The following is a 24,903-nucleotide window of genomic DNA, read 5'->3' on the forward strand; positions in this document are numbered from 1 at the left end:
TCAGGTACAAAAGCTGGAAGCTGAATGAGAAAATGAAATTCTAGTGGGGGGAATCTTATCGGGCTGATAAACCCCCGAAAAGTGGGCCGCAGACAAAAGCACTAAAATAACAGAGAGTCATCAAATTCGGAGTTTCAATGTCAATTTACTAAGGTTACATCTATCTCCAGTACAGAACATGCCACAGGCTATGGACAGAGTGTTTATGATACTGGGGAACGCCAACTCTCCATGGAGACATTCAGATCTTAGCACGTGAAATTGCAGGCAAAAAGGATATGTGGCAGGTGCGCAGGAAACGACTTGCGAATAGAGAACAAAAAACACACATAACACGCGCAGAGTTCCGAAACGAGCGGATAGAAACACCAAAGGAAAATAAAATAGGAAAATAGGAAAATAGGAGGGGAAAAACAAGGAAGAAAGGGCAACTAGAAGAGTTAGAGAGATAGGGGAAGAGAGAGGGAGAAAGAAAGATATTACAGGGTTTAGCAACACTTTCCTCCAGTGCCACCATTCAGTCCAGAACCCTGCTGGTCTATACTGACTCCCTGAGATCCGGATTGTTCCGTCTTCGAGGTATCCATGCCCTTCTTGATATCGGTCGCGAGGCTATAGAAAGCCTTCTCGATGTTGATGTTGTTCTTTGCGGAGACCTCCAGGAAAGGAATACCCAGTTCATCGGCGAGCTGTTGTCCTTGCTCAGTGGAGACAACTCTCTTCTCCTCCCAATCACATTTATTACCAATGAGAATTTTGTGTACCCCTTCACTGGCATGTTGCTCGACATTGGAGAACCAGGTGCGAATGTCTGTTTGGAAGATAAAGAGTCAGTCCTAGGGACTTGTGATTTGGAACAGGGGGAAAAGACACTTACTTTGGAAGGACCGCTCATCGGTCACATCGTAGACAAGCAGAATACCCATGGCACCACGGTAGTAGGCTGTGGTGATGGTGCGGAAGCGTTCCTGACCTGCGGTATCCCAGATCTGCAGTTTCACCCTCTTGCCGTCTAACTCGATCGTACGGATTTTGAAATCAATACCGATGGTGGTGATGAATGAAGGGGTAAAGGAGTCCTCGCTGAAACGTAAGAGACAGCACGACTTGCCCACACCTGAGTCTCCGATCAACAAGAGTTTGATCTACAGATGGATCCCAGTTAGCAGGTGCGATTTATTTCCTCAAAGCAAAACGTACCAGGAAATCATAGTTCCTTGTACCGGCCATGTTGGCGTAGTTTGTGTTCGTTAGAACCGGCGAGAATCGATATTCCGAGATAGGAGTCGGTCGGATTGGTAGCGGGTTCCACCAATGTCGGATCTAAAGGTATACTGTTTGGACCAAGAGGACGCGATAATGCGAGAATTCAGGAGGTTTGCAGTGTCAATAGATTATTGGTGAGGCGTCTGGGTCTTAGGCAGGATTCCGGGCTTCCAGGGACAGTATCAGGAGTGTCGGATGAAGGATGCAGATCGGCTACCAACGAAATAGAGGCAAGCAAGGTGAAGAGTTTCAGGATAAATCCACAGGCAGAGTTCACAGATCAGATTAAACAGCCTTAAGTCGGCCGTTAGAGGAGGGGGAAATATGAAATGTGGTCAACACCCAGGTGGAGTGATGACGGTACGGTCGATGTCCCCCCGGGTTACATAATCCGCTGGTCACAATATCTAGATTCAATCGAGAAACACGTTCTATAACTCGAGGCTTTCCGCCGCGCATTTCGCGTGGCGCCTAGAACAACTAATGCAGGTGTGTCCACTATACCTAGTTAGCTCATATATTATTTAGCTACCTGGTATCCTCCCTTTTTAATACCATATTCGTTAAACAGTCCATGGGTTTTCTAAAGAGGTTGACGAAGAGGTGGTGATACATGTAACTTTCTTTTCAGGCTGGGAGAAAAAACCGAAGTGTCAAGGTGTTTTTCTCCAGGGCTCTCTCTCCTTCGTCTCTGGTCACCTCTGTATATACTAGTTTTAGTACATGATTATTGGAAATATGTCCATCGGATCCTCTCAACTACCCGCAGCTGCTTGATAACTCCCCCCTGGATATCCAACAGATCTTCAATATCCTCTCTAAATTCCCGATATTCCAAACCTCCAAACACTGCTTGAACGTGCTGGAGTAATGACTCAGCCTCACAGATCAGTCGTCCCGAGTCCTTGTAAGAAATCACTTCGTCGGTCACGGAAGCGGACGTCAAGATTCGTGTCACATTTCTGTAGCCTATTAGTATACCGAAGATTGCTATGTTTCTGAGAAAAGCATACCGTAGTCCTCGCCTCAGCTGGTAGCGCTTCTTGCCTCGTTGCAGGCCTCGTCGGCTACTAAATAGCCCGGCCACCCACTGCAGAGAGATATAGGAGACTAGGATCCCCGGGGTGAGACCAATAAAACTGCAAAGCATCAGTAATGCCATTCGAATGATCAAAGCAAGGTAGAACTCCAGACACTTACCCAAACACAAGCTCTTGGCTTTTCAGCAATGAATTAATTCCACTGATTGCGATCTCCACGTCGACCTTTGTCTTTTGGATCTGGATCAGAAGAGTACGAACCAGGTCGCCTCGAACCGTTCCACTGAACGGTGCTCGTAGGTCCCTTTCGTAGGCTTTCAAGACTGGCGTCAGATCGCCCTCTTTGACTGCATTTGCAATGGCTGCCGTGCTCTCAGCGGTCGGCATCCCCAGGCTTGGGTCTGGCCGATCGCGGACAAAATCAATGACCATCCGCTCCAAGCTCGCACGATCAGCCATTAGGCTCTTCTTGCTCATGATTGCGATTTCACTTTTCTCATCGTGCCTTATGGTACCGATGAGCTTGTGGATTGGTCGTACCACCCAGTTACCACCAAAGTCAATAATGGTGGAGCCAATGTTTCTGATCCATTGGATGATTTCCTCCTGATGACGAGCCAATACCTTCAATGATATGCTACTCGAAAGCAAAACCACCGACAGTGGTAACCAGTATCGCATGATCCTTGAGGGACGTCCGTGATTCCCAATTGACGTAGAAATGGAGGTCGTATGCGTAGGCAGCTGCTCACGGAGAAGTTGAATTAGGCGCTGGATCAGATCCGTAGGCTCCTGGGTGGACGAGGCATAGAGCCGCATCTGCGTGCTACTCATATCCCTTTCAACGGCTTGAAAGACGTTTGATTCGAACTTATCTGTATTGGACTGCTTCAATACATGTTGAAGGATTGCCTCTGTAAGGTGTACTGTTTTCGATACTGTCTCCTGCCACTGTGTCGGTGAGGAGTTCGAAGAGATGGCGAGATCCTCGAATTGAAAGGCATGCCATTGTTCCATCAGAAGTCCCAGACTACTTGTGTGGACATCCTTAATGGCGGTCAAACGATCTCTCTTCTGTCGAATCTCTGCTCGGCAAGACCGAATAGGCGAAGACCAATCCAACGCGCTGGGGTGCTCCATTCCACGCAAGCTCTGCCGAGCAACTTGGTAGAACTGACCCCATCTTGCAGCAAAAGATCTCGGGATGGAGGCAGAGAAGACTCCATGGGATCTGTAGTCAGTATAAATATCTAAAGACCAATGCCATAGTCGAGCGGGCGAGGTTTGCGCGGCATAGAGACCACTGGACCAAACTGAGCCTAGCACCTCATCCCAGTAGTAGATTTCCTCCTGGAGTAAGATGGTCTGATCTAGTAGGGTATGCATGACCAAGCCAGACGCTTGGACCGCTGCTTTGGCAGCTACTAGCCATAGAAAGTCCGAGACATGTTTCTCGGAGCTGAAGTCGGTAACCCCGGGAAGCAGATGGTGTGATAGGGTGGGATCCGACAGCAAATCCACTAGATGGGCAGCTGGTAGGAGCGATTGTGTTTTGGAGGTCACGGAGATTGTATTGATCACATTTTGGAGCCGGTGGACATGGTGACTGGGGGCCTCGGCCGTGTCGAACCGCTCGGGAAGAATTATTTGCTGTTGGAGACGATCCAGCTGAATGTTCAGAGCGCAGGCAGTCCTATTCGGAGCGGAAAAGAAAAATCAAGATCAGCTAGGTTCCATAATTTAATAGATCGTACGATCTTACTCCCGGACAATCGACATGGCGCGTACGACCAAAGAATGAGCAACGGAAGAAGACCTTAGCGAGTGGATGTCGTCATATACAAAATGGACAAAATGGACAAAATTGACAAACTGGACAAACTAGGCAAACCGCATACAAACACCGTACTTGGAAGTACACAGTACGATAAGGACTATGGTCACGTGTAAAAATGCAGATTACATCAGCAAAAAATCAGATTGTGTTAATTACTACTATGTACTCGTACTGTACTCTGCGGAGTACGCTGTAGCTCGCAAGTCTAAAGGTTCTACTCCGTAGCAAAGGTATTAATAATCGCCATCAGACGACTCGGGAAACAATCTGGCCCAGATGGCCTGATCGGGGATTCCAAGCCTTCCACCAAACAGAAGGGAGGAAATCTCTATTATGCCTGTTATGCCGGGGTGGGGCAAATGGGGGTTCGGATGGTGATCGGCTCAACAGTGGCCTTACCTGGGCGGCCCCTTTTTCCTGGCCTGTGACTGGCCAAACGCCGGTTTTCCCCTGACGATAAAGTGTGTCTCGCCACTTCGGGAATGGCTTGTCCTTCCTTCCCCCGACAAATTATATCCAGCTTTCACTCCCACCTTCAACCTTTTTTCTTCCCCCCCTTATCAGTCATTTTACAACACTTTTGAGAATCACTGGTCGCGGGCTTTATACTTGTTTCGCCTCGCATCTACAGGTCCAATCTTTTGGGTCCTTCCTTTTCTCTCTCTCTTTCCTTCCCTTTTTTTTTTGTCGTCGGGAAACACAATGTTCGTTATCCCCCTTGCCCTTTCCTCCACACACCATTTCCTCTGACCTTGAACATTACTAAAATTTATACGCAGGAATTCCACCGTCCTAACACCGGTCACCTACTGGGGTCAATTCGAGGAGATTGGCAACCACAATCCCGGCCTAAACATTCCAGAGCGACTGTGGGCAGCATGGTACGCCTGGATGCAGAATGATGTGCTCGCCACTGGTATCATGTCCTTCCTCATGCACGAGATTGTCTATTTTGGACGGTCACTGCCATGGATCTTCATCGACAGCATGGGTCTCTTCAACCGATACAAAATTCAGAACGTGAGTGGTGGAGATCAACTCTATCATGCTTGACGGGATCAAAACTAATTCGTCTGGGCAGAACAAAATCCCCTCACTACGGGAACAATGGGACTGCGCCAAGTTTGTGCTCCTGAGTCACTTCACCGTTGAGCTCCCCCAGATCTGGTAGGTTTTCCACGGGAATTGTCCGCGCTCGTGATGCAAGTCGACTAATCCAACCTAGGTTTTTCCACCCGATGGCCCAGTACTTTGGTCTCGCTACCTCGATTCCCTTCCCCTCTGTCTGGACTATGGCATTCCAAATCGCGATCTTCTTTGTGATGGAAGACACCTGGCACTACTTCTCTCACCGCGCTCTTCACTGGGGCCCTCTGTACAAAGCCATCCACAAAATCCACCATCAGTACTCGGCTCCCTTTGGATTGGCCGCCGAATACGCTTCTCCCATTGAGGTTATGATTCTTGGCTTCGGAACCGTTGGCTGCCCGATCGTTTGGTGTGCTGTCACCGGAGACTTACACATTCTCACCATGTACATCTGGATTGTGCTGCGCCTGTTCCAAGCCATTGATGCCCACAGCGGTTATGAGTTCCCCTGGAGTCTGCACCACTTCCTTCCCTTCTGGGCGGGTGCCGATCACCACGACCTGCACCACGAGAAGTTCATTGGCAACTACTCGAGCAGCTTCCGCTGGTGGGACTTGGTTCTTGGCACCGAATACAGCCCTGATGCTATTAAGCGTCGCCGGGAGGCTACCTCGAAGAAAGCTCAGTGAGCTCTTCGGCTGTTGCCTCGGGCTACAGTTCGCTGAAATAGCGCTCTGGTTTCTTTATTTCTCCCTTTACCCTTTACTGTGAATCTCATTTACGGGAGTTCAATCGGTTTTTGACAGCATTGCTGTGACGGTCTGTATAGAAATGGCTTATCAACGTTGTAATGTACCTTACTAATATCACGGTGAACTTCGTTCATCCAATCATAAAAATCAACATGATCAAATATGTATTATGCCGTACTCCACTAAAATGCTCCAATAGATACTATGGACGTGCATGTAATTATACATAGCTTGGGAAATGGGGACGTATAGTGTACATGTACGTTCGGCATGCTAACGATATAAATCCGCGCTATCGCATAGACTATTGAAAGTTCCAAGTGACCTCTCGATTCCGAGGCTCTTAAGCCAATAAGTCGAGCTATTAGGTTTGGCTCAGTGCATTGCACCAAATCACCTGGTAGTCACTTAATGTATGCAAGATTAAAATCCACACAAGCGAATCGCTGGGAGAAACAGCAGTTTGGAAGCGGCATTTCAATTGCATTCTCGATGGCGAGATCACATATACTCTTAACATTAGAAACATGCTGAGATGACAAATACTTGAAACTAACAGTCCTCCGGAGAATCTCTTTCATGGGTGTCAAATAAGGCTACTCGTTAATCATTATCTAGCCCGTGCATCATGCTCGCACGGGCCCACAGGAAATGGCGACGAGAACCGGTCATCTTATATAAAGAAGCATCTTCACTGACATCAAACAGTCTCAATCTTCGGTGGTGCTGAAGGTACACTGTCACTAGAACTGCTAGCCTTAGCTTCATACTCCGTCTCATGAATCTCAGCTGGTCCAAAACCATATTGGATAGCGACACGCTCAACATCCTCATCAGAAAGGTAAGGGAGCTCCTTTGCAGCGCGGACGTAGCTCATATTCTCCACGTGACCCTTCGCGAAGATCAGATCGATTTCTTCTAAAGAACGACGCGCTGTCTCTGGGTAGAAGAAGTAGATTATGGGTAAAAAGCAGGCGTTCACCACGGCGAAGAAGAGGTATGTACCCCAGTGGATGTGCGAGATCATGATCGGTGTTACCATGACGATCAAGAAGTTGAATAGCCAGTTCGAGCATGTTGAGAGCGCGTTGGCCTTTGCTCGGGTCTTGATCGGGGAGATCTCCGCTGGGTATAGCCATGGTAGGGGAAGCCATGTTGCGCCGAAGCTGGCGATGTAGGTGAACAAGCCCACAGCGGCTCCCTTGGCTGCTTGGGTGGTTCCTGGGATGAGACAGGCGAATGTGATGATCATGGAGACCATTTGACCAATTGTTCCGTAGAGGAAGAGCTTGCGACGACCCACACGCTCGATCAGGAACCAGGATAGTGTTGCGAAAATAGCGTACACAACCATGTTCACACCACCAAGGATAGTGGGCGTGCGGCCAGTAAGGCCGACTGAGTCCTTGAAGAGAATGGGTAGGTAGTAGATGACTGCATTACAGCCCCCAATCTGCTGCATAAGCTGGGCTGAAGCCCCGAGGAGCATACGGCGACAGTGTTGGGTTTTTCCACCAGTGAAGACAGCGGAGAAGGGGGTGTTCTTGCTGATCTGACCGGAACTGGAATATTGTTAGATCAAGTAGCTTTGAACCTCCAAGGATGGACTTACGCTCGGATGGAATCCAGGATGATGTTCTTCTGAAGAGTTACTTCGTGCGAATCGATCGTCTGACCTGCTAAAGCCGCAATAACTTTTTCTCCCTCCTCGTGGCGTTCACGAGTAAATAGCCATCGAGGCGATTCCGGCAGGAAGGTCATTCCAATGATGATAAAGACACCAAAGATACACTGGAATGCAATAGGGAAGCGCCACACCAGATCAGTGGGGCCATAGGATGCTCCAAAGTCAATCCAGTAGGCAATCAGGGTACCGAAGGCAATTGTACCACCCTCGATGCAGATAAGAAGACCTCGGTTGGAGGTACGAGAACACTCTGCTTGATAAGTTGGGATGGTAGATGTGTTCATTCCGTTTCCGACACCGGTGACGATACGACCAATGATGAATTGGACCATAGGGTCATGTCTGCCGTATGAGGTGACTTGGATAATGACACCGATAATCATGATGAAGGCACCAGCCATGATAGCCTTGCGACGGCCCAGCCAGTCACCAAAGATGAGCATAAATACCGCGCCGATAAGACATCCTGAGCGTCATTAGGTATTGAGTGCTTGGTTTTGTTTCATCTGCAGGAGACATACCGATTTCATACAGGGCCGTGACTGTGCCTTGTAAGGTCGAGTTCCCATCTAATTGGGGAAGCAGTTCAAAGAATGCACTCGAATCAATAATACTACTCATAACACCCTCTGTATTTCCTTATCAGCTTTCTGATGAAAATTTTAAGTGGAGATAAATACATACGATCATAACCAAAGAGTAGAAAACCCATAGTTGCCGTAGCTGTGATAGTTCGCGACAACATGTTGCCAGACATGCCGGCGTACTTGGGAACCGACATGACGAAAAGTGACCAGACTTTGGTAGCTGGAAACCAAAAGAAAAGGGAATTATGTATAGAACGGAGTAGGTAAGATAGGGATGATCATACTCTATTTATACCTCAATTAGCTTTTTTTTTCTTTTTCTTCTTCAGACACCATAATACGCCTCTTACTCCGTTTCTCCCCATGTCTTCTCTGTAGGATCCACCTGGAACGCCATCCATCCACTCGACACGATAATATGTCTGCGACAGAATGCAGAGATGCTCCGCGTCATGCAAGGTGGAGTGGCGGTGATTGGCCTGATTGGTCTGATTGGTTCCTAGAGCTAAGACTATCTAAGCTATCAAGTTACCCAATCTGATGCTAAGCAGTTTGAATGATGTTAGGGAGGAATTGAAATTGACATTCAATGTTTGCATAGGGAAGATAGGGGTTAGAGTATTCTCACATCCTGTTATTGTTCAAAAATCATAAAACGTGATGTTACATTCGAAAGGTTTTTGTGTTCATTAACTAAAATATTACTATCATGCGGACTCCACCTGCGTTCGACGCTACACAGATCCACTTGGAAATGTGTTGATTAGCGAAACACCGTGCTTTAGTACTCGTTATGCATGTCTCTACAAGGAAGGTTGAACTGCACATGCACATGCACATGGACTCGGACATGGACATGGACACAATGAAATCGGGTCTAATCTCTTCTTTCAACCTTCCATGCAGACCCCAATCAAATCCGGACCAAGAAACGTCTCAGATTTGAGAATTCCACGAATCGCTTCAACGGGTCCCGATCCATTCTATACCTAACTCGGGGCCGACTTATTCCGACTTACCATCATCCCATTGTCTCCATAGCACACGGAGACCGAGAAAACGGTATATATCCCCACAAAATTAAATCCTATGGAAGTTACATCTCCACTTTCAGCCTTCCCGCTACAGGCGTCAGCGGCGTTCAACTTTCAACCGAGTCGGACTCTTCCCCGGCTGGGCTTATATGCGGGGGAGAGAGTTCGAGTTCTTCGAACTGGCCCAATTGAATACATGATTCTTCTTTTCAGTAAGGAATGGAGGAGTCGAATCTGAATTTAAATTTGAACTTGATTCTGATTCTTTCAGGCTGATAGATTTAATCCACTATAGAATGTATTGGACTTAGTAGATATCTTGATCCAATCCGATTTTCGTTTTCATGAGATCCACATGTTGGACTTCCTCTCTCCACTCCAGGACTGTTGATTGAGGGACAAACAATCTACGGGTTTGATATTGGACTGAACGGAGTGAGGTTCGCTTCGGTCTCAGAGCCGTACATGCTACATGTCGTGGACCGCTAAATATACTCGGGCTATTATGGAATGAGGGATCGGCAACTGAGTGAATGTTAGAGCCGTCGGGGTTATTCTTTACTCCGGGAAATGATCAATTCAAGTGCGAACGTGCTGTCGCGAAATCGGTTATAAAGAAAAATGAACCCAGTGGATCCTTGTCTCCACTTGCATGTTTAGACGATGTATCCGTACCAAATATGCGCTTCCTACAAGGGCAGAGATTGCCCCATTTCATTCAATGTTGGGACCCGAAATAACATTGGGCTCAAAATTGTTGATTCTCAAGTCTGAATAGTAATCCCCTTTCTACTCATCGCTTCTTCCATGTGGAATCCAAAGACGAGACGGTAGAGATCACGCAGCCAGGAATACTGTCCGCTCTGAAGCATTGCTTGGCAAGCCCGGGCAACTTCAATGGCACTCACGCGCGCCTGGGAGCCAACGCTGCGGAAGGCAGGATCAAACGCGACTAGCTTTCGATAGTACTTCAAGAGCGATATCTGCCAGGGCATCGAGCCAAATGCATCTGAGGGGAGAGACTTCACAAAGGACGACAGGCTCTGAGAATTACCCCGTTGGTACCCACTGTTGATGGCCGCCTTGGTCACCAACACCTTGAGTCGGGTGAAGTTTGGGTCCTCGGAGACTGTGGTCACCGTATTGGCAGATGATGCGGTGTGTCCGGAGGACCGAGAATTCTCCGAGATGCTGGATGCACCGGAGGGCCACTTGGCGTGGGAACCATGACCATGCACATTGCCGTGGCCGAGGACGAGGATATTGGGTATGGAGGCTTCATCGGGAGACACTGTTGCCGTATCCTCAAAGATGGTAGTTGGGGTCTCCGGATTCCCAAGCTGCCCCGAGTCATCGACAAAATCAAGTTCGGACTGCTGAGCCGCCTGTTGGAAGGCTTGGGCAAATGTCGTCTGGCTGGGTCGTGGAGTGCCCCGATCTGAGTTCCGCATACTATGTAGGGACCAGCCTTCGCGGAAGATATCAGACAGCTCCCAACAGGCCTGCATGGCCGATCCCAATAGTTCCTCATCCAACTTTTTTCCTTCTCGCTTACTCTGTCGGATGCTGAAAAGCATTTCAGCCAATGTCCAGCATGCGCTGAGAAGCGAGTCCGTGGCGGTCAGGCGTGTGCGCTGCTTCATGAGCCGGTGACACAAAGTAATATAAAAGTCCAACGTCCGCTCCCGGAAGGCGTCTGGTAAATTCCGGTCATGTGTGTTATAAAGGTGGTTATTTAGCTCAAAGCTCACGCGGAGCACTGAGTCCGTCAGGTCACTGTCGCAGACCCGGACCTCAAATAGGGCCTGGCAAAACTCTCGACAGAGATCGAGTGTCGGATTGACCTGCAAGCCAAAATCATCCTCTCGCGTATCGTATAGCTTCTGACAAAGTCGCCAGCAGCATCTCCAGGCATCCTCTTGCAACCCTTCTTCGTGGCTTGTCAGGAGCCGTTCTCGATTGATATAACTAAGACTAGCCAGCGTATTACATAGTGTCCAACATTCTGCCAGAGCTGCTCGCAGAGCATTGATCTCTGTATCTTTGCTCGAGAAATTTCCTAATATTTTGTCAGTGTCGGTGCACGGTTGGGATGGAGAGGAGTTCGCTCATCGGCTCTGGATGTGTACCTTCAGGGATATCTATCCAAGTGTGAGCCGATGTGTAGGTTGACATATCACAGGAATTAAAAAATGGTTCGTCACCTTCTAAACTGCTAGAACGTGTGCGTCGCTCTGATTCCTCGAACTCATGTCTTGTCTGGGCTCGTGGAGTTGCTCTTTCCGACCAGTCCTTTGGGGGTGCGACCGTGGTTGTCAAAGGTGGTGGTGATATGGGACTATTTCCAATCTGTGAATCATATCGTGTCAGTGTATTCAATAGTGCCAATGAAAGGAGCTTGCAAAGGTACCCTTCTGGCCTTTCCGGGGATGGCCAACTCGGCATGCTGCGAGTCAGGCGAAGACGATTCGTCGTCGCATGTATCTTGTTCCTCTGTCTTATCCCGAGTCTTTCCCTGGACATTAGCAACAAACACAATTCTATTAAAAAAAATGATTGGAGCTTGACTTACAAATTTCCTGAACCCTGGTGGAGCATGTATGACGGACTGTGGTGGCTCATCATCGTCTGATCTTGTACTATAGCCGATATTAAGCGGGTGTGTAGTTTGAATCTGTTCGCATCAGCATATTTATGAATGGCAAAAGCTTCCAATTCCACTCACCGTAAGTCCTGGCTGTACAGATGGCCCTGATGCTTGAACTGGTGTCGCTGCGATAGACCCCTCGCCGTGTGTACCCTTATCTACCTCCTTTTCATCTGACGTGGGGGCCGGTATGGAATCCGTTGCATCGGTCGAGTCCGCATCTTGAACTAAAGACATTGATGTCCTCACACTGGCTGAAGGACTTTCAAAGGACCTATGTATGAATGCATAAGTACCTGGGCGCATCTATAAGCTAGACAGGGCTTACAGCGAATCCGACCCAGCATACGGGCTGGAAGCATCGTGATACGATAGGATCGGCAACGGCGACCTGACGGCCATCATGGCCGAGCTGGTGAATAATTAAAATTGTATGGGTAGGGGAGTTGAAGGAGAGAAGAGGAGTCGAGCGCGATCCCCGCGCATCAAGCTCAGGCCGCAAGACAAACCCATCAGCCTGGTCACTGGATATTCTACTATTCCAATCACGCTGAGATCTCCGAGATGAATAGATATCCAGCCGAAAATCAAAGAAACCCAACAGAAAGAGAGAAAAGTAGGAGAAAAGTAGAGAAAGCACTGAACTAGGCGCCTGGGGCGTGATGAGGCATGCATGGGCTTGTTCGTCCCCACTCAGACGCCCCCAAACTAGTCTATTTCAGGCTGTAAGGCGCTTGCATTATTCACATGCAATTCTATTACTTTTAACTGGTATCCTAATGCATCTTTATCTTATGAATATACCTTAATAACTTTGTGCTCAGGTATGTGCTTATGAATCGCTTGAATTTTCTAATAAATTCCTCCATAGACGCCAAATCCTGATGTGTACAACGCCTCCCGAAATGCATGTTGGCAAGAATGAGAAGATACATTCTATCGGAGATGACCAAATCCAGCTTTTTTCCAACACCTTTCGGTGTAGTATTGATAGCTCTCAAGCCACGCCATAGCTCAACACGAGACTTGAAAAAAAGAAAAAAAAAAGAATAACGGGAAGTGAGGGGACCGGGGGGAATTGATTCGACCACCCTATCCTCCTTCAACCTCTTTCGATGCTGGATGCTGGGAGCTAGCGCTGCTGGTCGAGGGTATTGGAAACCGGCGTAGCTGATGTATCGAGTGTGGTGCTCACTGGGCCGTGGGCTTGCACAGAAAACAAATCGCATGAGAATCAAGGGAAACCGTTCAACCGAACTACATTTGAGCCTTGGTACGGTCCTTCTCGGCGGAGTTGTAACTAAAGAAGACAGGAACTCAGTAAGAGTCATTGGTATCATTTAAGCTTCAGAACATACCGGAGAAGCTTCTCGATAAGATCCACGTGGGTCATGATCATTCGACGGCAGCAGTAGCGGCGGCAGCCCAACTGGTCCATAGCGTCACTGATATTTCATTAGCGATCAGCAGGGAATGACGAGGGCGGAGGATCTTACCCATCAGGGACACCCTCATCCAGCAGCTGCAGATACCGCTCCCACAGGTCGCCAACAACCTGAAGGTATGGTTAGTGAGGATTTATAAGTGATCATTTAAGTACCACGAACCTTTCCGCAAGAGAAACAACGCACGGGGATAATCATCGTGGCTAGAAAGGATTAGAGATTCAAAGAGTGAAGATGAAGCTCATTCAAACTTTTCCGCGATGGGCGGTTGGCGGTCAGCGGAGGGACAGTTTTCTGCCGATTGTCTCCGCCTTATCTTTTTGCTTCCGAGAAAAAAAAAGTTGCGCATCACCAAGAGATAGCCTTCTGTCTATCTTAATTGTCAACAGATGACATTTGGGTATGACTGATTGGATTGAGAATTGAACCCTTCACCAACTCCACTGGTCTGCTTTTGCCCGACCATTGCTGCAAACATGCCAGCACAACACCAAAAACGATCTCGCGCCAGCGACGCCGCCGATAAACCATCGCGACCGACCGAGGAGCGAAAGCGACGCCGGACTTCGGATGTCAATGCACAGAGCCAGAAAAAGACAAAAGAATCGAGTACCGCCCTCGAGGCTTCGGTGGGCGATGCCCCGTCACTCGAACTCCAAAAACACAAGAGCCGTGCACCATGGTCATTCTCACGCCCAGTCGGCGGTCGCTACAGCAATGTGGACACCGTGATGACTTCTGATGAAGCGTAAGTAGTGCTATGCGCCCTTGTTTATTTCTGTTTCTAGTCCTCTATGTTATGAATCCATCTGATGTCATATAGTCATCTCTTTATTGGACTTGATACGGCAGTCCAGGTCTTTGCAACTTCGACCTCTCGCCTGGTGCGCACCTTGCAGATGGAGGCTGGACAGAGTGTGATCGGATTTAAGATCTGTCCCATCGACCAAGAGATCCTCTACATTTTCACTTCCAGCTTTGTGACCAAATGGCACTGGGATTCTGGAAAGCGACTTGCTCGCTGGGGAAATGGATCCCGGGCCGTTGCAGTGGATGTGCCATTGGTCGAAAACGAAAGCCAATTGGCCGCATACACAATTGTGATTCAAAAGGACGGGAAGCGACAGATTTCGATCAATGCCTTGAACGATAAGAAGGCCCCTGGCATTATTGCTCTCAACACCGACGACCAAATCAACAAGATCCAAGTTGTTAGTGGGGGAAGAGTTATCATTGCTTGTGATGGCACTCGTGTCTTCATGGGTACCACAACAAACGTCGATCTTGAAAATGCCGAGTCTGTGCAGTATAAGTGGAGAGAGACGATCCTTCCATCCACTGCCACCTGTTTCCACATGCGCCAGCGCTCCGCACAAGACACCAAGCCTAAGAACTTAGATGTCATCGACTTGGCGGTTGGTGAGACAGGCGGATCCATCCTGGTCTACCAAGACATATTGAGCACTCTTTTTGGACGCAACACAGAGAAGAAAACATCGCCGCAGAGATTACACTGGCACCGTGGCGCTGTCAATACTGTGAGATGGTCGAGAGATGGTAAGTTCGCCCCAGTATATGCTTGAGATGAGTCTAATAAATACTTCTAGGTAACTACATCCTCTCGGGTGGAAATGAGTCCGTTATAGTCCTGTGGCAATTGGATACCGGCCGAAAGCAATACCTACCCCATCTGTCCTCCCCAATTGTCAACATCGTCGTTTCACCACAAGGCAGTTCCTACGTGGTACAACTGGCTGATAACTCGGCCATGGTCCTGTCCGCGAGAGAGTTGCAGCCATCTGCCACCCTGACTGGTCTACAGCTTAGCTCGGAGGGAGGAAACACCAAGGACTCCAAAAAGTCGTTGAGCGCTATCACAGCCCTCCACCCGCAACACCCAGAGCAGCTACTTGTGGCTGTTCCTGCTTCGCACCAATCAAACCATAGGCCCCAGCGCTCCAATGCTGCCATGCTGCAAACCTTTGATATCAGATCCAACTCCCACATTTCCCGCCAGGCTCTTGCTCGAACCAACGCCACAACATTGAATGTCGGCCCTGACGGATCCACAATAACCACACCTGATATCCGGAATATGGATATCCTCCAGGATGGAAAATGGTTGGCGACTGTCGATTCTTGGACTCCCCACCGCCAAGATGTGGAGGCTCTTGCTGACATTGCCTCTCGCCGAGACAACGCTCCATTGAGACCCGAGATCTTCCTCAAATTCTGGAAATGGAACGCATCTTCTAGTATGTGGGAGCTCGTGACTCGTGTTGATGGGCCCCATTTCAACGACAACAACCATGCCGCCGTGCTTGGCTTGGTTGCTCGCCCTAACTCTCACGAGTTCGCAACTCTGGGCGCCGATGCACTCCTTCGTTTCTGGTGCCCAACCGCTCGTCACCGAAGTGGCCTCAAAACTGACGCTACCCAGCACCAGGATACATGGAAATGCCGCAGCTCAGTCGACTTGACCGGCCGTCTTGGCGATAGTGCATCCTTGAAACAGGCCTGCATGAGCTTCTCCGAAGATGGCTCCGTCCTCGCAGTCTGCTTGCCATCCGAGTCTGGCGCAAACGACGGCCTCGTCCTCCTAATCGATGTCCACAACTGCACAGTCCACTACCGACGAACCGGTGTCTTCCTCGGCACTCCCCATTCCGCCAAATTCCTTGGAAAATACCTAGTCGTTGCGTCCGCAGGCTCAGTAGCAGTCTGGGATACAGTAGACGACGTCGTCAAACCAGTCCAGTTACCCGAATCCACCGCCTCAGCTAGCGCAGCGAACCCGCCTCTCGTCGCAGTAAACTCTCGAACCCAGACATTCGCCATCGCTAGCATTGGCACCGAGACCTCATCACAGAAGAAGAGACGTCAAACTCGATTCCACATTCGGATTTACGACATCTCATCTCTAGACCTCGTTTTCCAAGAAACACTGCCAAGCTGCCCGCTCGCCCTTCTAGCAGATGTATACTCCGGTGATTACATCGTCGTTGATGCTGCTTCCAGTGTGCAGCGCCTTGGCTGTCTCGAGAAGGCTTCGCAGAAGACCGTGCAGCCTTTGGAGGTGACTAGCCATCTCACTTCGGGCCTGGCTAGCATCTTTAGTCGTGGTAATGAGAGAGCTCCTGCGCAGGCTATTGAGGGAAGTAGTGCTCAGAATAAGGGGCTGGCTAGCGTGTTTGGTGATACACCTTCGTTCTCGCTGCCTTCTCTTGGTGTTTTGTTCAGGAATGTTGTTCAGACTCTGGGAAGTAGTTAAATTTTGAACTAGATGAATCCCTTGAGGCTACTGTTATGTAAATGTGAGATATAAGCGTTTCCATCATCCATGTACCTATAAATGAATTCGGCCCTGTCCTTAACAGGCCACAATGTCTCACTATGCTCTGTATGACTCGATTTGTCCTGATAGATTAGGCCATCCTAGGTCTAATCCATTACGAAAAGTAAAAACGGTGAAAACAGAGTGATGTGTTCGATTCCAAATTCGTGTTTTGTTCATTAAGTTATTTAGGCTCTGGTGCCGTAATCTTGTCTTTCTCTTCCTTTAGAGATAAGAAGAACAGCAGCAATAAACGGAATATATTTAGACCTGGCCCAGTGTCAACACAAGCAAAGGTTTTCTCTCATGCACATGTGTCAAATAAGCATCCAATTCGTGATCTTCGTCAATAGCGAAGTAAGTATCATGCCCATGGTCATCTTTACCAACTCCCTCGATCTTGCTGACGATCGAGTATGGATACCGATTGGCTACTAATTGCCTGATTTCCTCAAGAGTTCGACTATTTACTTTCTCGCTCCACGTTCTCGTGACATGTCCGGGGAGGTTACCCTGCGGACGGATTTGGAGATTGACATCAGTGTTCAGCAATGCAGGGTGTAGCATTGGATCCATGTATTCAAATGCGCCGGCCTCATGTTGCGCATTGGATGAGAAAGACGACGGATCATTCGCGGCTTGAAGCAGTGAAGGGTCAATTTGCATATCTCCAATTTCACTCGCGGTGATTGGGGCACTTGCGAGAGCTTGGGAAGCCAGTGTGCTGATTCCATTACTGATTTCATTCCCAAGTATATTGCCCACAGGTGTAGCGCTATTCCGCGTGGGGTTTGAACTGGCACGTGCAGAGGATCTCTTCCGAGCAGGGTCACGCTTGGTTTGGTCATCGCGCAGTCGTTTCATCACGTCGCGGCAAAGTACCTCCATGGCTTTCAGTTTGTTAGCGTGGTGGGGGTCAGCTGGACCGGGCTCTAGGATTCGCTGGAGGATTGGTGTTTCACGGATCCACTGTGCTTTTAGGTCGTTCCAATGCTCATCGCCAGCTTCCAACTTGCTGGTGAAATGGTCCGCTTTGAGAGTCTCGTAGAAAGCATTCCGAATTTGACGGCTTTCCTCAGGATTTACCCCCAGGGCATTTTTAGCCTCGGCAATGGTCATTCTTCGTTCTAATGTTCTCATCCGTTTAGTGACATCCGTGCAGACAACATCCAAGGCAAGCACTTTTGCATCCCGCTCATTGGGCTCGGCGTTGAAAATCTGCTGAAGGTGTGGAGTTTCTTGAATCAATTTGTCTTTCGCTGCTTGCCATTTCTCCGGGCCTGCGACTGTTTTCTTGATAAATCCAGCATCCTCGCAGATCTGTTGAAACCTGTCACGAAGTCGACGGTACATGATGTTATCCAGGTTGAGATACTGCTTACTCTCGTCGATTGTGGTCTCCGAGGGGAATCGAGGGGGCCCTGGAGGATCTGCTGGCAGTCCAGCCCAGCCACGAGTACGACGTCGACGCTTTCGCGATGCCCATCGCTCTGCGCTCTCTGACTTCAGGAGGTCCAGCCTCGCCTTTCGTTTTGCCATGATCTCCGACGACACATTGGGCTCCGCAGGACTCCCCTCTGCATGTGTAGCCAATTCCGCGGGTGGAGCCTCGGTGCCATCAAATATTGTGTCTTGTTTATAGACCTCCTGTTGTAAAGCCAATAAGCCTTCGTCCTCTGGTTGCGTCTCCTGCGCCGCAGCACTCGGTTGGGACTTCATCCCGTTGGGAACCCGCAGCAGCCACCTGTTTTTCGCACGCACGCGCATTAATTCTCGTTCTTTGATCACGAAGCCCTCATCATTCAAGATTCTAAGCATGTCGCGTTGGTTGGTATTCTGCTGCCATAGCTGCTGGACACGAGCGACCAGCTCGACATTCTTATGGGCCGGGTTTTGTTTCGAAGGGAATCCCCATCGTTTAAATTGGGTCTGATAGGCGCGCTTGCTGTTATTGACCGTAGTTAGCTCTGTGACATCTGGATGGCACTCTGAGAAGCAGCGATTAATTACCTCGGGGAAAACTGATAAGCGGTCCTCATGTATTCCATGATCTCCTCCAAGCCCTTCTTATCCTGGATGTACATCTGGTAGCAGATGTCCCGCTTCCCTGCCCAGTCGTACACCATGATGGAGACGCTCTCCTCCTTGTGGAGGTGCGCCTAGTGAAAGGAACAACAACGCGATGGAGCAACGGAGCTCTTATCAGACGCTTGTTGTCGCTGCTGTACGCCGTAGTGTTTGGGAAGGGAAAAGGCTGGCGAGGCAGAGGTGACACTTGCGCAGTTTGATCACGTGCTGTCCCGCATAAAAATGCAGATCTATGAAAAGGGTTGAATAAATGTATAAAGGTGTTGTAACATGAGATATGTGAGTATATTCTCGTATTTGCTATTCAAAGTAATGATAATCAAGAAAATCGCCTTAAAGGCTAGCAAAGATCCCTATCAAACGCCTGTCCCCTCGACTCCTAAATCATGTGGAATAGAACTCCTAGAACTGCACAGATGCCCATAAAAAACAGAAAAAGATAAATCGCTTGATGATGGCGTTATGGACAGAGATCACCCAATAGGAAAGTACGGATATAATGAATAATCAGTTCATCTTTCGCAACTTTCTGCGAAACTTAAACACTCGGGTTCGGAGCCAGGTCATGAAGAGTACCCAGGTACTTTTGGATTGGGATTTCCATGAGACTGATGGCTGCTCGTCTGCTTCAATACGCTTAGATCCATTGGATTCGGATGGTTTCTCAGAAATCTCCTCATTGGACTGCACCGCTGGTTCCTGGCCTCCCGATAAGCTGTGCTTGACCCGACGACGGGTCATCTGCTGTTTCTCGAGCCGGCGAGTCTTAGCAGCCTCTCTCTCCTCAAACGCTTGCCGGGCGGCCTGGATGGTGGCCGCTCGAGAGACCGGATCCGTGCTGGTGCGAGTTCTTGAGCGAAACATATGATCGAGAGAGGTTCTAGAGATCGGGGATGCAGTGTCCAGTGTGCTCCCATTGTCTCGTGAATAACCGAAGGATGGTCGGCTTGCAAGAGGTTGGGAAACTTCTGAGAGGCGGGTGAATGAGTCGTCTTCGATTTGCAAAGACAGGCGTGGAACTGGTCCCGAAGAAGCACGGACGTAACGTGGAGTTTCTGACACGGTAGGAGATCTCGAGTCAGACTCGGAACCGCCCTCGTCTAGTTCGTCGCTGTCGTTCCCCGATGTTTGATACGATTGGCCCAGTGGCGGTGTGTATACCTTAGGAGTTGGGCGCATAGGATAAACGTATTGCGACCCTGTTCTACCTCCGCTAGATCCGGTCCCAGTTGAAAATTGAGAGGTTCCGCTTGTGGATCGATTGTGTAGGCCGGAACTGCGACGGTATGTCGGTCCCGTCAAAGATTCACTTCGACGCCGATCCCGCTCCATAGTCAAGTAGATGCCCAGACCTTCCTGCTCTGTCGACGAACGAGACAGGTCAATAGATGTGGATGGCGCATCATCACGCGACATCTTGCGGAGTATCGGTTTGATGTGAACCTTGGGCTTTAGTGGCTTAATCTTGGAGCGAAGATCTAGCGCATCGGACGAGTGATTTGGAGTCAAGTTCCATGGTTCGCTTGGGGTCATGTTCTGAGGAACCATGGTGGAAGTGGTTGAGTCGCGGTCTTTGTACCCAAGAGACTGTGCATCTGAGTACTCGGGGAAAGGAGCCGGAGCATACGCGCTCTCTAGGTCCAAGTGAGCGGGATCCTTAGGAGCCCATGAAGCCTCCTTTCCTGCCCCCGACACAGAACGATCCTTCTTAGAGAGTGTTCGTCTCGTAATATCACTGGAAAGCCGACCTTTTGAGGTCGGAAGCACCGGCTCACGGCCAAATTGAAAGTCACTGCGAGCCATGACGGTAACTCGCTTTCCCAACTCTTCACAAATGGGACACTCAGAAATCAGTCGCACGGCGCATGGTTGTGGTATGGGAAATCGTATGAGAGAGGGGTAGTGGGTGAATAAGTGGGTGAGAAGTCGACGCTGAAAAGTCACCAGTCGGTGAACCGGGCCCAGGGAAGGATCAAGATGCAGCGCACGAGGATTGGGGCGCGAGTATCAAGGAAATGGGTGGGGAGCGTAAGCGCGGGGGGCGCAAGGTTGAGATCACAGAGCTGAGGGCCGTGTGTTCGGCTGGCGCATGTCCGATAAGCACACAAACCCCAGTATTCGAAGGCTGATCACAGGAATTCAAGTTAGGGAAGACTTTTGGGAATGGAGTGGGAAGAAATCCATAGAAAGACTAGATTGACAGGGGAAGATGGTAAGTTCATTAAAAGGAGAGAATGGGGAGCGGTGAAGCCGAAGATTCCCGCATGCGGAGTAATGGAACAGGGAACTGACTTCCGATACCACGTTCGAAGAGATATTTATGATGTAGAGTTAGCTGATTCAAATATTTTCATTTTCCAATGTTTCTACATCTCTATATCTATGTTAATTCTACCTGCAAATTCAAGGTTGTGGTTGTTCAAAGTCAAGTTCAAGAAGGTTTGAAGATCCGGTCCAGGCCCCATCTAGATAAAAGTGTAAATCTACGGAGTACGTACTGCTCCTGCATGCAAGTCAGACTGATTCGTGTTGGTTTCTGAACATCTGTAGTTCCATTGGCCAAGTTTCCAGGTTCTAAACACCGCATAAAGACTCGAGGTGCCAAGCCACGGGGCTGGGGACTGCAGCCCAGACCTCGGCATCGGCATGTATGGACAAGTTCACGAACACCCCAAAAAAAGAAGCATCCACGCTATTTTAAAAAGATCGCCACTCACCTTTTCGGGGTAAAGGAAACGAGTGCATGGAAGAATAAGCGGTGCAGGGAGACTATCTCAGTACCGGGCAGGATAACCAAAAGGCATAAAATTCATAAAATATGCCAAGAGATGGAAATCTTTGCCTCCGCAAGATCCGAAACTGTAGAAAGGTCACGTGCGTTTTTAATATCTACCAGGCGACTCTGAGGAATTCATTGAGCCTTCTACCAATGGAGCAGATACTGAGTAGAGAACGACCATGGGATCAAAGTGACCAAATAGCGAGGAAAGACTAGCATGGAAATAAAGTATGGACTTTGGACTGCATTGCCCCGCTTCATTCCCCCTCTTCTGGAACCCGCAAGAGGCCATCAATTGTCTTACGGATCTAAGTAACTCATAAATAAATCCTTCCAACATCGTGATAGCTACTAGCTTGTTTACTTGCGTCTTGAACAAGACATTATAAATTATGAACAAATTGATTCATTTGACTATGTTTTCTAGCATGCAGTAGATTGCCCTTGTTATAGAGATAATCGAGCCCCTCTAAGTCCTCTAATGTACCTATCCTGGTAATTAACCATCCAAGAGAAACGAATCAACATAAAATGTTCAACCGTCAAGTCCATCTAACACCGCAGCCGACGGTGCAAAGAAAACAGTACCAGTCAACGGCGTCGAAAAGTCCAACAACCGATCATGCAAGCCAGGGGGATGACCCACAAACATCCTCTCAAGCATCCTCTCAATAACCCACAATCGCCTGGTATATCCAATAAAGTAAGTCCCAAACTCTCCACTAGAAGGCGATCCAAAAGGCATATTATCACGAAGAATGTCACGCTCATCACCATTTTCATCCTCAATCGTATTCAGCGTCTTATGAGAAGCCTGTTTCCCATCCTCGGCATCATCAAGCTCAATATTATCAGATTTTGTACGTCCGATAATCTGCTCTTGTTTTTCCGTTGGAAGGCTTTTCCACCCTGCTAGGTCATGAAGGTATTTTTGAATAACGACATAACTGCCTCCATCGGCATTTGGGTCATCTTCGCTAGCGACAAGGACGGAGGGTTGGATATCTGGGCCGACGGGATTAGCGGTACCGTCTACGAAGCCTAGGAGGTCGCGGGCGTCGAAGTAGGAGAATCCTACTGTTTCGTCGATGAGATTTACGGAGTTACCCAGGCGGTCCATTAGTTGGCGCTCGAATTCGAAGCAGAGGTCGCGTCGTTCGGAGCGGATGTGGAAGAGGAGATCGCCTGGGGTAGAGGGGGCAGTGTGTTTGGCGCCTTTGACTTCGCGGAAGGGATGCAGTTCTTTGGGTCGGGGGAGGTTGGTGAGTCTGTCCCAGATGGAGCTCCCGATTCCTATGGTACAGGTGAAGTTGGCACGGGGGTCTCGAAATGCGACATTTTTGGCTATGCTGGAGACGCTGGCGAGGGTTGAGCGGACGGTTGAGATGGCGGAGGGGTTGATGGAGAGGACGAGGAAAGTTGCTGATCCAGTGAGGGGGCTGGTGATAGCCTGGGTGGCAGTGGCAACGCTACTCATCGCTGGTCTGAATAAATTGGGCGGTCTTTGGTGAGAACGAGTTGAGACGAGGTTTGATAAGTTGCGGGGTTGCTCCACTGTATCTAGATATGAGGTGGATAGCTTTGGTTGTGTTCCAAGTCGGATGAAAGGAGAATGAGAATAAGAATTGAGAATTGATCTGGAGACGAGGTTCCGAGCACTGATCATAGTTGTCTGGACTCTAAGCAGTACGTAGAGGGAGGTGCGTGAGGGGTGCCCAATCATGCAGGTCGTGTTTCGAAGCATCGTACGAGCTGCTTGCGCTCTGTGGATCCTTGAACTACAAAATTGTCTTCTGATTGGTTGATTACTATTACCGGTTTCAGTGATTCAGACGCAGATCGGTGGGGGCGGCAGGATCCACAGTAACCAGAAAATGGATAACTATGAAGATGGTTTAGTAACTGAACAAGATTGCTTAGCATAGGCAACATTGGGACCTATATTGACAACAAAGTAGAGCGTGGGGACCGGGATATCATCTTCTTCTTCCTTGACGTCACTCCCTCTCCTTATTGACATAATAATATTCGAAATCAGATTTACACTTGGCCCTATTTCATTTTGGAGAGCTCTGAGGAGAAAGTAGCCTGGTAATTAGGCTACCAACATTTCAAGAGTGTACTGATGCCACCAAACTCGAGACTATGGTTTACGATATCAAATTCTAGTGTTCCAAAGTTCTGCCTGTACAGGCTCGTAGGTGGGATCATGCAAACGGCCGAAAGACTGATCTCTACCACAGTAATACTATATATAGCCTAAAATGGTTGTGTACGAGATACTTTGTGGAGGGAGGAAGCGAGTGCATAAAAATGTGAGGATATGAATGAAGAAAGGAAAGCTCTCTGGAGTGAGAGGCGTGGTGGAGATATGCCCCACCACAAACAAATTCTCCCTCCACTCTTCATTAAATAGTGGAGTATTGTAGTAGCTTGCACTGAAAACTATGGTGGAAGTGGAGCTAGTACGGGGAGTAGTGGTTAATCCTTGATTGTAATCAATATTTTGCTCAATAGGGCCAGATATACGAAGATTCTGACGGAAGAAATTTTGTTTAAACAAAAGTCACCACCTATGCTCCTCAGTAGCCAATATTGATTTTTGAAGATAGTTGGATAAAGAGCAAAGAAACAAAAAAGAAATAGACAAGGAGAGATTTAGTACAGGCCCCCTGTTAGTTAGAATGAACTAGCGGACTAAATTAGAATTCTGGAATATCCATTTAAGCAGAAAAGGTCAGATGGACAACACCACATGTAGTAAAAATTACATGTATTTAGTCATCATATCCAACTCAGCTCTAGAGCCAGACGGCGCAATTGTGCTGTGACAGCGTGCGGGGATAACGAGGTTTTCATCGACCAAAACCTTATTTTGCAAGGTTTGAAGTGGCTATCTCTTGTCCCAGTCAGGTTTGAATGTCATTACATTGAATACTGAATTGAAGAAGGATATGCAAGGCCTGCACATGTATATATATACTAGAGGCTTTCCACCGCGCTTTTTGCGCGGCGCCTACTTAGGTATTAGACCACACCTCCTACTATATCCCCTACTCAGTCTCCCCCTCAGTCTCCTACTTAGTCTCCTACTTATTCTCCTACTCGGTTTCCTACAGAGTATTCTACTTTCTTTCATACCGCATTAACCAAATGGTCAAAGGGCTCTCCAATCATATAAATAGCGGTATAAAAGAAAGAGAGGAAAAGAGAAGAGAAAAAAGATGAACTGGAAGGAGAAAGGGAAAAAAGCAGAAGTCTAGTGGAGGTTCCGAACGTATGTCCAAAAAGTCTGCAGTGTACCCAAGTAATAGAGGG

General features: G+C 48.5%; 10 protein-coding genes across 10 annotated transcripts; 2 read left to right on the forward strand and 8 right to left on the reverse strand.

Moving 5' to 3' along the window:
• Nucleotides 1-488: 488 nt before the first annotated feature.
• Nucleotides 489-1,230, reverse strand: srgA (Rab family GTPase srgA; the record flags this gene model as incomplete). The annotated part of the gene is made up of 3 exons (XM_057135753.1): nucleotides 489-811; nucleotides 878-1,145; nucleotides 1,201-1,230. 3 exons carry the CDS (start codon nucleotides 1,228-1,230, stop codon nucleotides 489-491), a joined length of 621 nt encoding a protein of 206 aa, XP_057001689.1.
• Nucleotides 1,231-1,993: 763 nt separating this feature from the next.
• Nucleotides 1,994-4,085, reverse strand: N7520_001819 (NCA2 family protein; the record flags this gene model as incomplete). Its single annotated transcript, XM_057135754.1, has 4 exons — nucleotides 1,994-2,228; nucleotides 2,280-2,405; nucleotides 2,467-3,999; nucleotides 4,069-4,085. The coding sequence occupies 4 exons, from the start codon at nucleotides 4,083-4,085 to the stop codon at nucleotides 1,994-1,996; spliced, it is 1,911 nt and encodes a 636-aa protein (XP_057001690.1).
• An 838-nt stretch (nucleotides 4,086-4,923) lies between these two features.
• Nucleotides 4,924-5,921, forward strand: N7520_001820 (sterol desaturase family protein; the record flags this gene model as incomplete). The annotated part of the gene is made up of 3 exons (XM_057135755.1): nucleotides 4,924-5,163; nucleotides 5,225-5,310; nucleotides 5,369-5,921. Coding segments are annotated over 3 exons (879 nt in total), but the record flags the coding sequence as incomplete, so codon positions are not given.
• Nucleotides 5,922-6,684: 763 nt separating this feature from the next.
• Nucleotides 6,685-8,452, reverse strand: N7520_001821 (uncharacterized protein; the record flags this gene model as incomplete). The annotated part of the gene is made up of 4 exons (XM_057135756.1): nucleotides 6,685-7,546; nucleotides 7,597-8,137; nucleotides 8,193-8,300; nucleotides 8,356-8,452. 4 exons carry the CDS (start codon nucleotides 8,450-8,452, stop codon nucleotides 6,685-6,687), a joined length of 1,608 nt encoding a protein of 535 aa, XP_057001692.1.
• Nucleotides 8,453-10,056: 1,604 nt separating this feature from the next.
• On the reverse strand, nucleotides 10,057-12,341 carry N7520_001822 (uncharacterized protein; the record flags this gene model as incomplete). Its single annotated transcript, XM_057135757.1, is given in 6 exon segments — nucleotides 10,057-11,399; nucleotides 11,497-11,689; nucleotides 11,703-11,738; nucleotides 11,865-11,966; nucleotides 12,018-12,213; nucleotides 12,268-12,341. 6 exon segments carry the CDS (start codon nucleotides 12,339-12,341, stop codon nucleotides 10,057-10,059), a joined length of 1,944 nt encoding a protein of 647 aa, XP_057001693.1.
• An 855-nt stretch (nucleotides 12,342-13,196) lies between these two features.
• Nucleotides 13,197-13,582, reverse strand: N7520_001823 (DNA-directed RNA polymerase core subunit RPB10; the record flags this gene model as incomplete). Its single annotated transcript, XM_057135758.1, has 4 exons — nucleotides 13,197-13,239; nucleotides 13,298-13,384; nucleotides 13,436-13,494; nucleotides 13,547-13,582. The coding sequence occupies 4 exons, from the start codon at nucleotides 13,580-13,582 to the stop codon at nucleotides 13,197-13,199; spliced, it is 225 nt and encodes a 74-aa protein (XP_057001694.1).
• A 278-nt stretch (nucleotides 13,583-13,860) lies between these two features.
• N7520_001824 (WD repeat protein) lies at nucleotides 13,861-16,655 on the forward strand (the record flags this gene model as incomplete). Its single annotated transcript, XM_057135759.1, has 3 exons — nucleotides 13,861-14,132; nucleotides 14,208-14,941; nucleotides 14,992-16,655. The coding sequence occupies 3 exons, from the start codon at nucleotides 13,861-13,863 to the stop codon at nucleotides 16,653-16,655; spliced, it is 2,670 nt and encodes an 889-aa protein (XP_057001695.1).
• Nucleotides 16,656-16,982: 327 nt separating this feature from the next.
• On the reverse strand, nucleotides 16,983-18,844 carry N7520_001825 (Clr5 domain-containing protein; the record flags this gene model as incomplete). The annotated part of the gene is made up of 2 exons (XM_057135760.1): nucleotides 16,983-18,663; nucleotides 18,729-18,844. 2 exons carry the CDS (start codon nucleotides 18,842-18,844, stop codon nucleotides 16,983-16,985), a joined length of 1,797 nt encoding a protein of 598 aa, XP_057001696.1.
• Nucleotides 18,845-19,313: 469 nt separating this feature from the next.
• On the reverse strand, nucleotides 19,314-20,609 carry N7520_001826 (uncharacterized protein; the record flags this gene model as incomplete). Its single annotated transcript, XM_057135761.1, has 1 exon — nucleotides 19,314-20,609. The coding sequence occupies one exon, from the start codon at nucleotides 20,607-20,609 to the stop codon at nucleotides 19,314-19,316; it is 1,296 nt and encodes a 431-aa protein (XP_057001697.1).
• A 1,511-nt stretch (nucleotides 20,610-22,120) lies between these two features.
• N7520_001827 (Dyp-type peroxidase) lies at nucleotides 22,121-23,062 on the reverse strand (the record flags this gene model as incomplete). Its single annotated transcript, XM_057135762.1, has 1 exon — nucleotides 22,121-23,062. One exon carries the CDS (start codon nucleotides 23,060-23,062, stop codon nucleotides 22,121-22,123), a length of 942 nt encoding a protein of 313 aa, XP_057001698.1.
• Between the last annotated feature and the right edge of the window lie 1,841 nt (nucleotides 23,063-24,903).

This window comes from Penicillium odoratum, assembly GCF_028828045.1.
Source record: "Penicillium odoratum strain IBT 22623 chromosome Unknown utg000001l_segment0_segment0, whole genome shotgun sequence".
Taxonomy (NCBI): Eukaryota; Fungi; Ascomycota; class Eurotiomycetes; order Eurotiales; family Aspergillaceae; genus Penicillium; species Penicillium odoratum.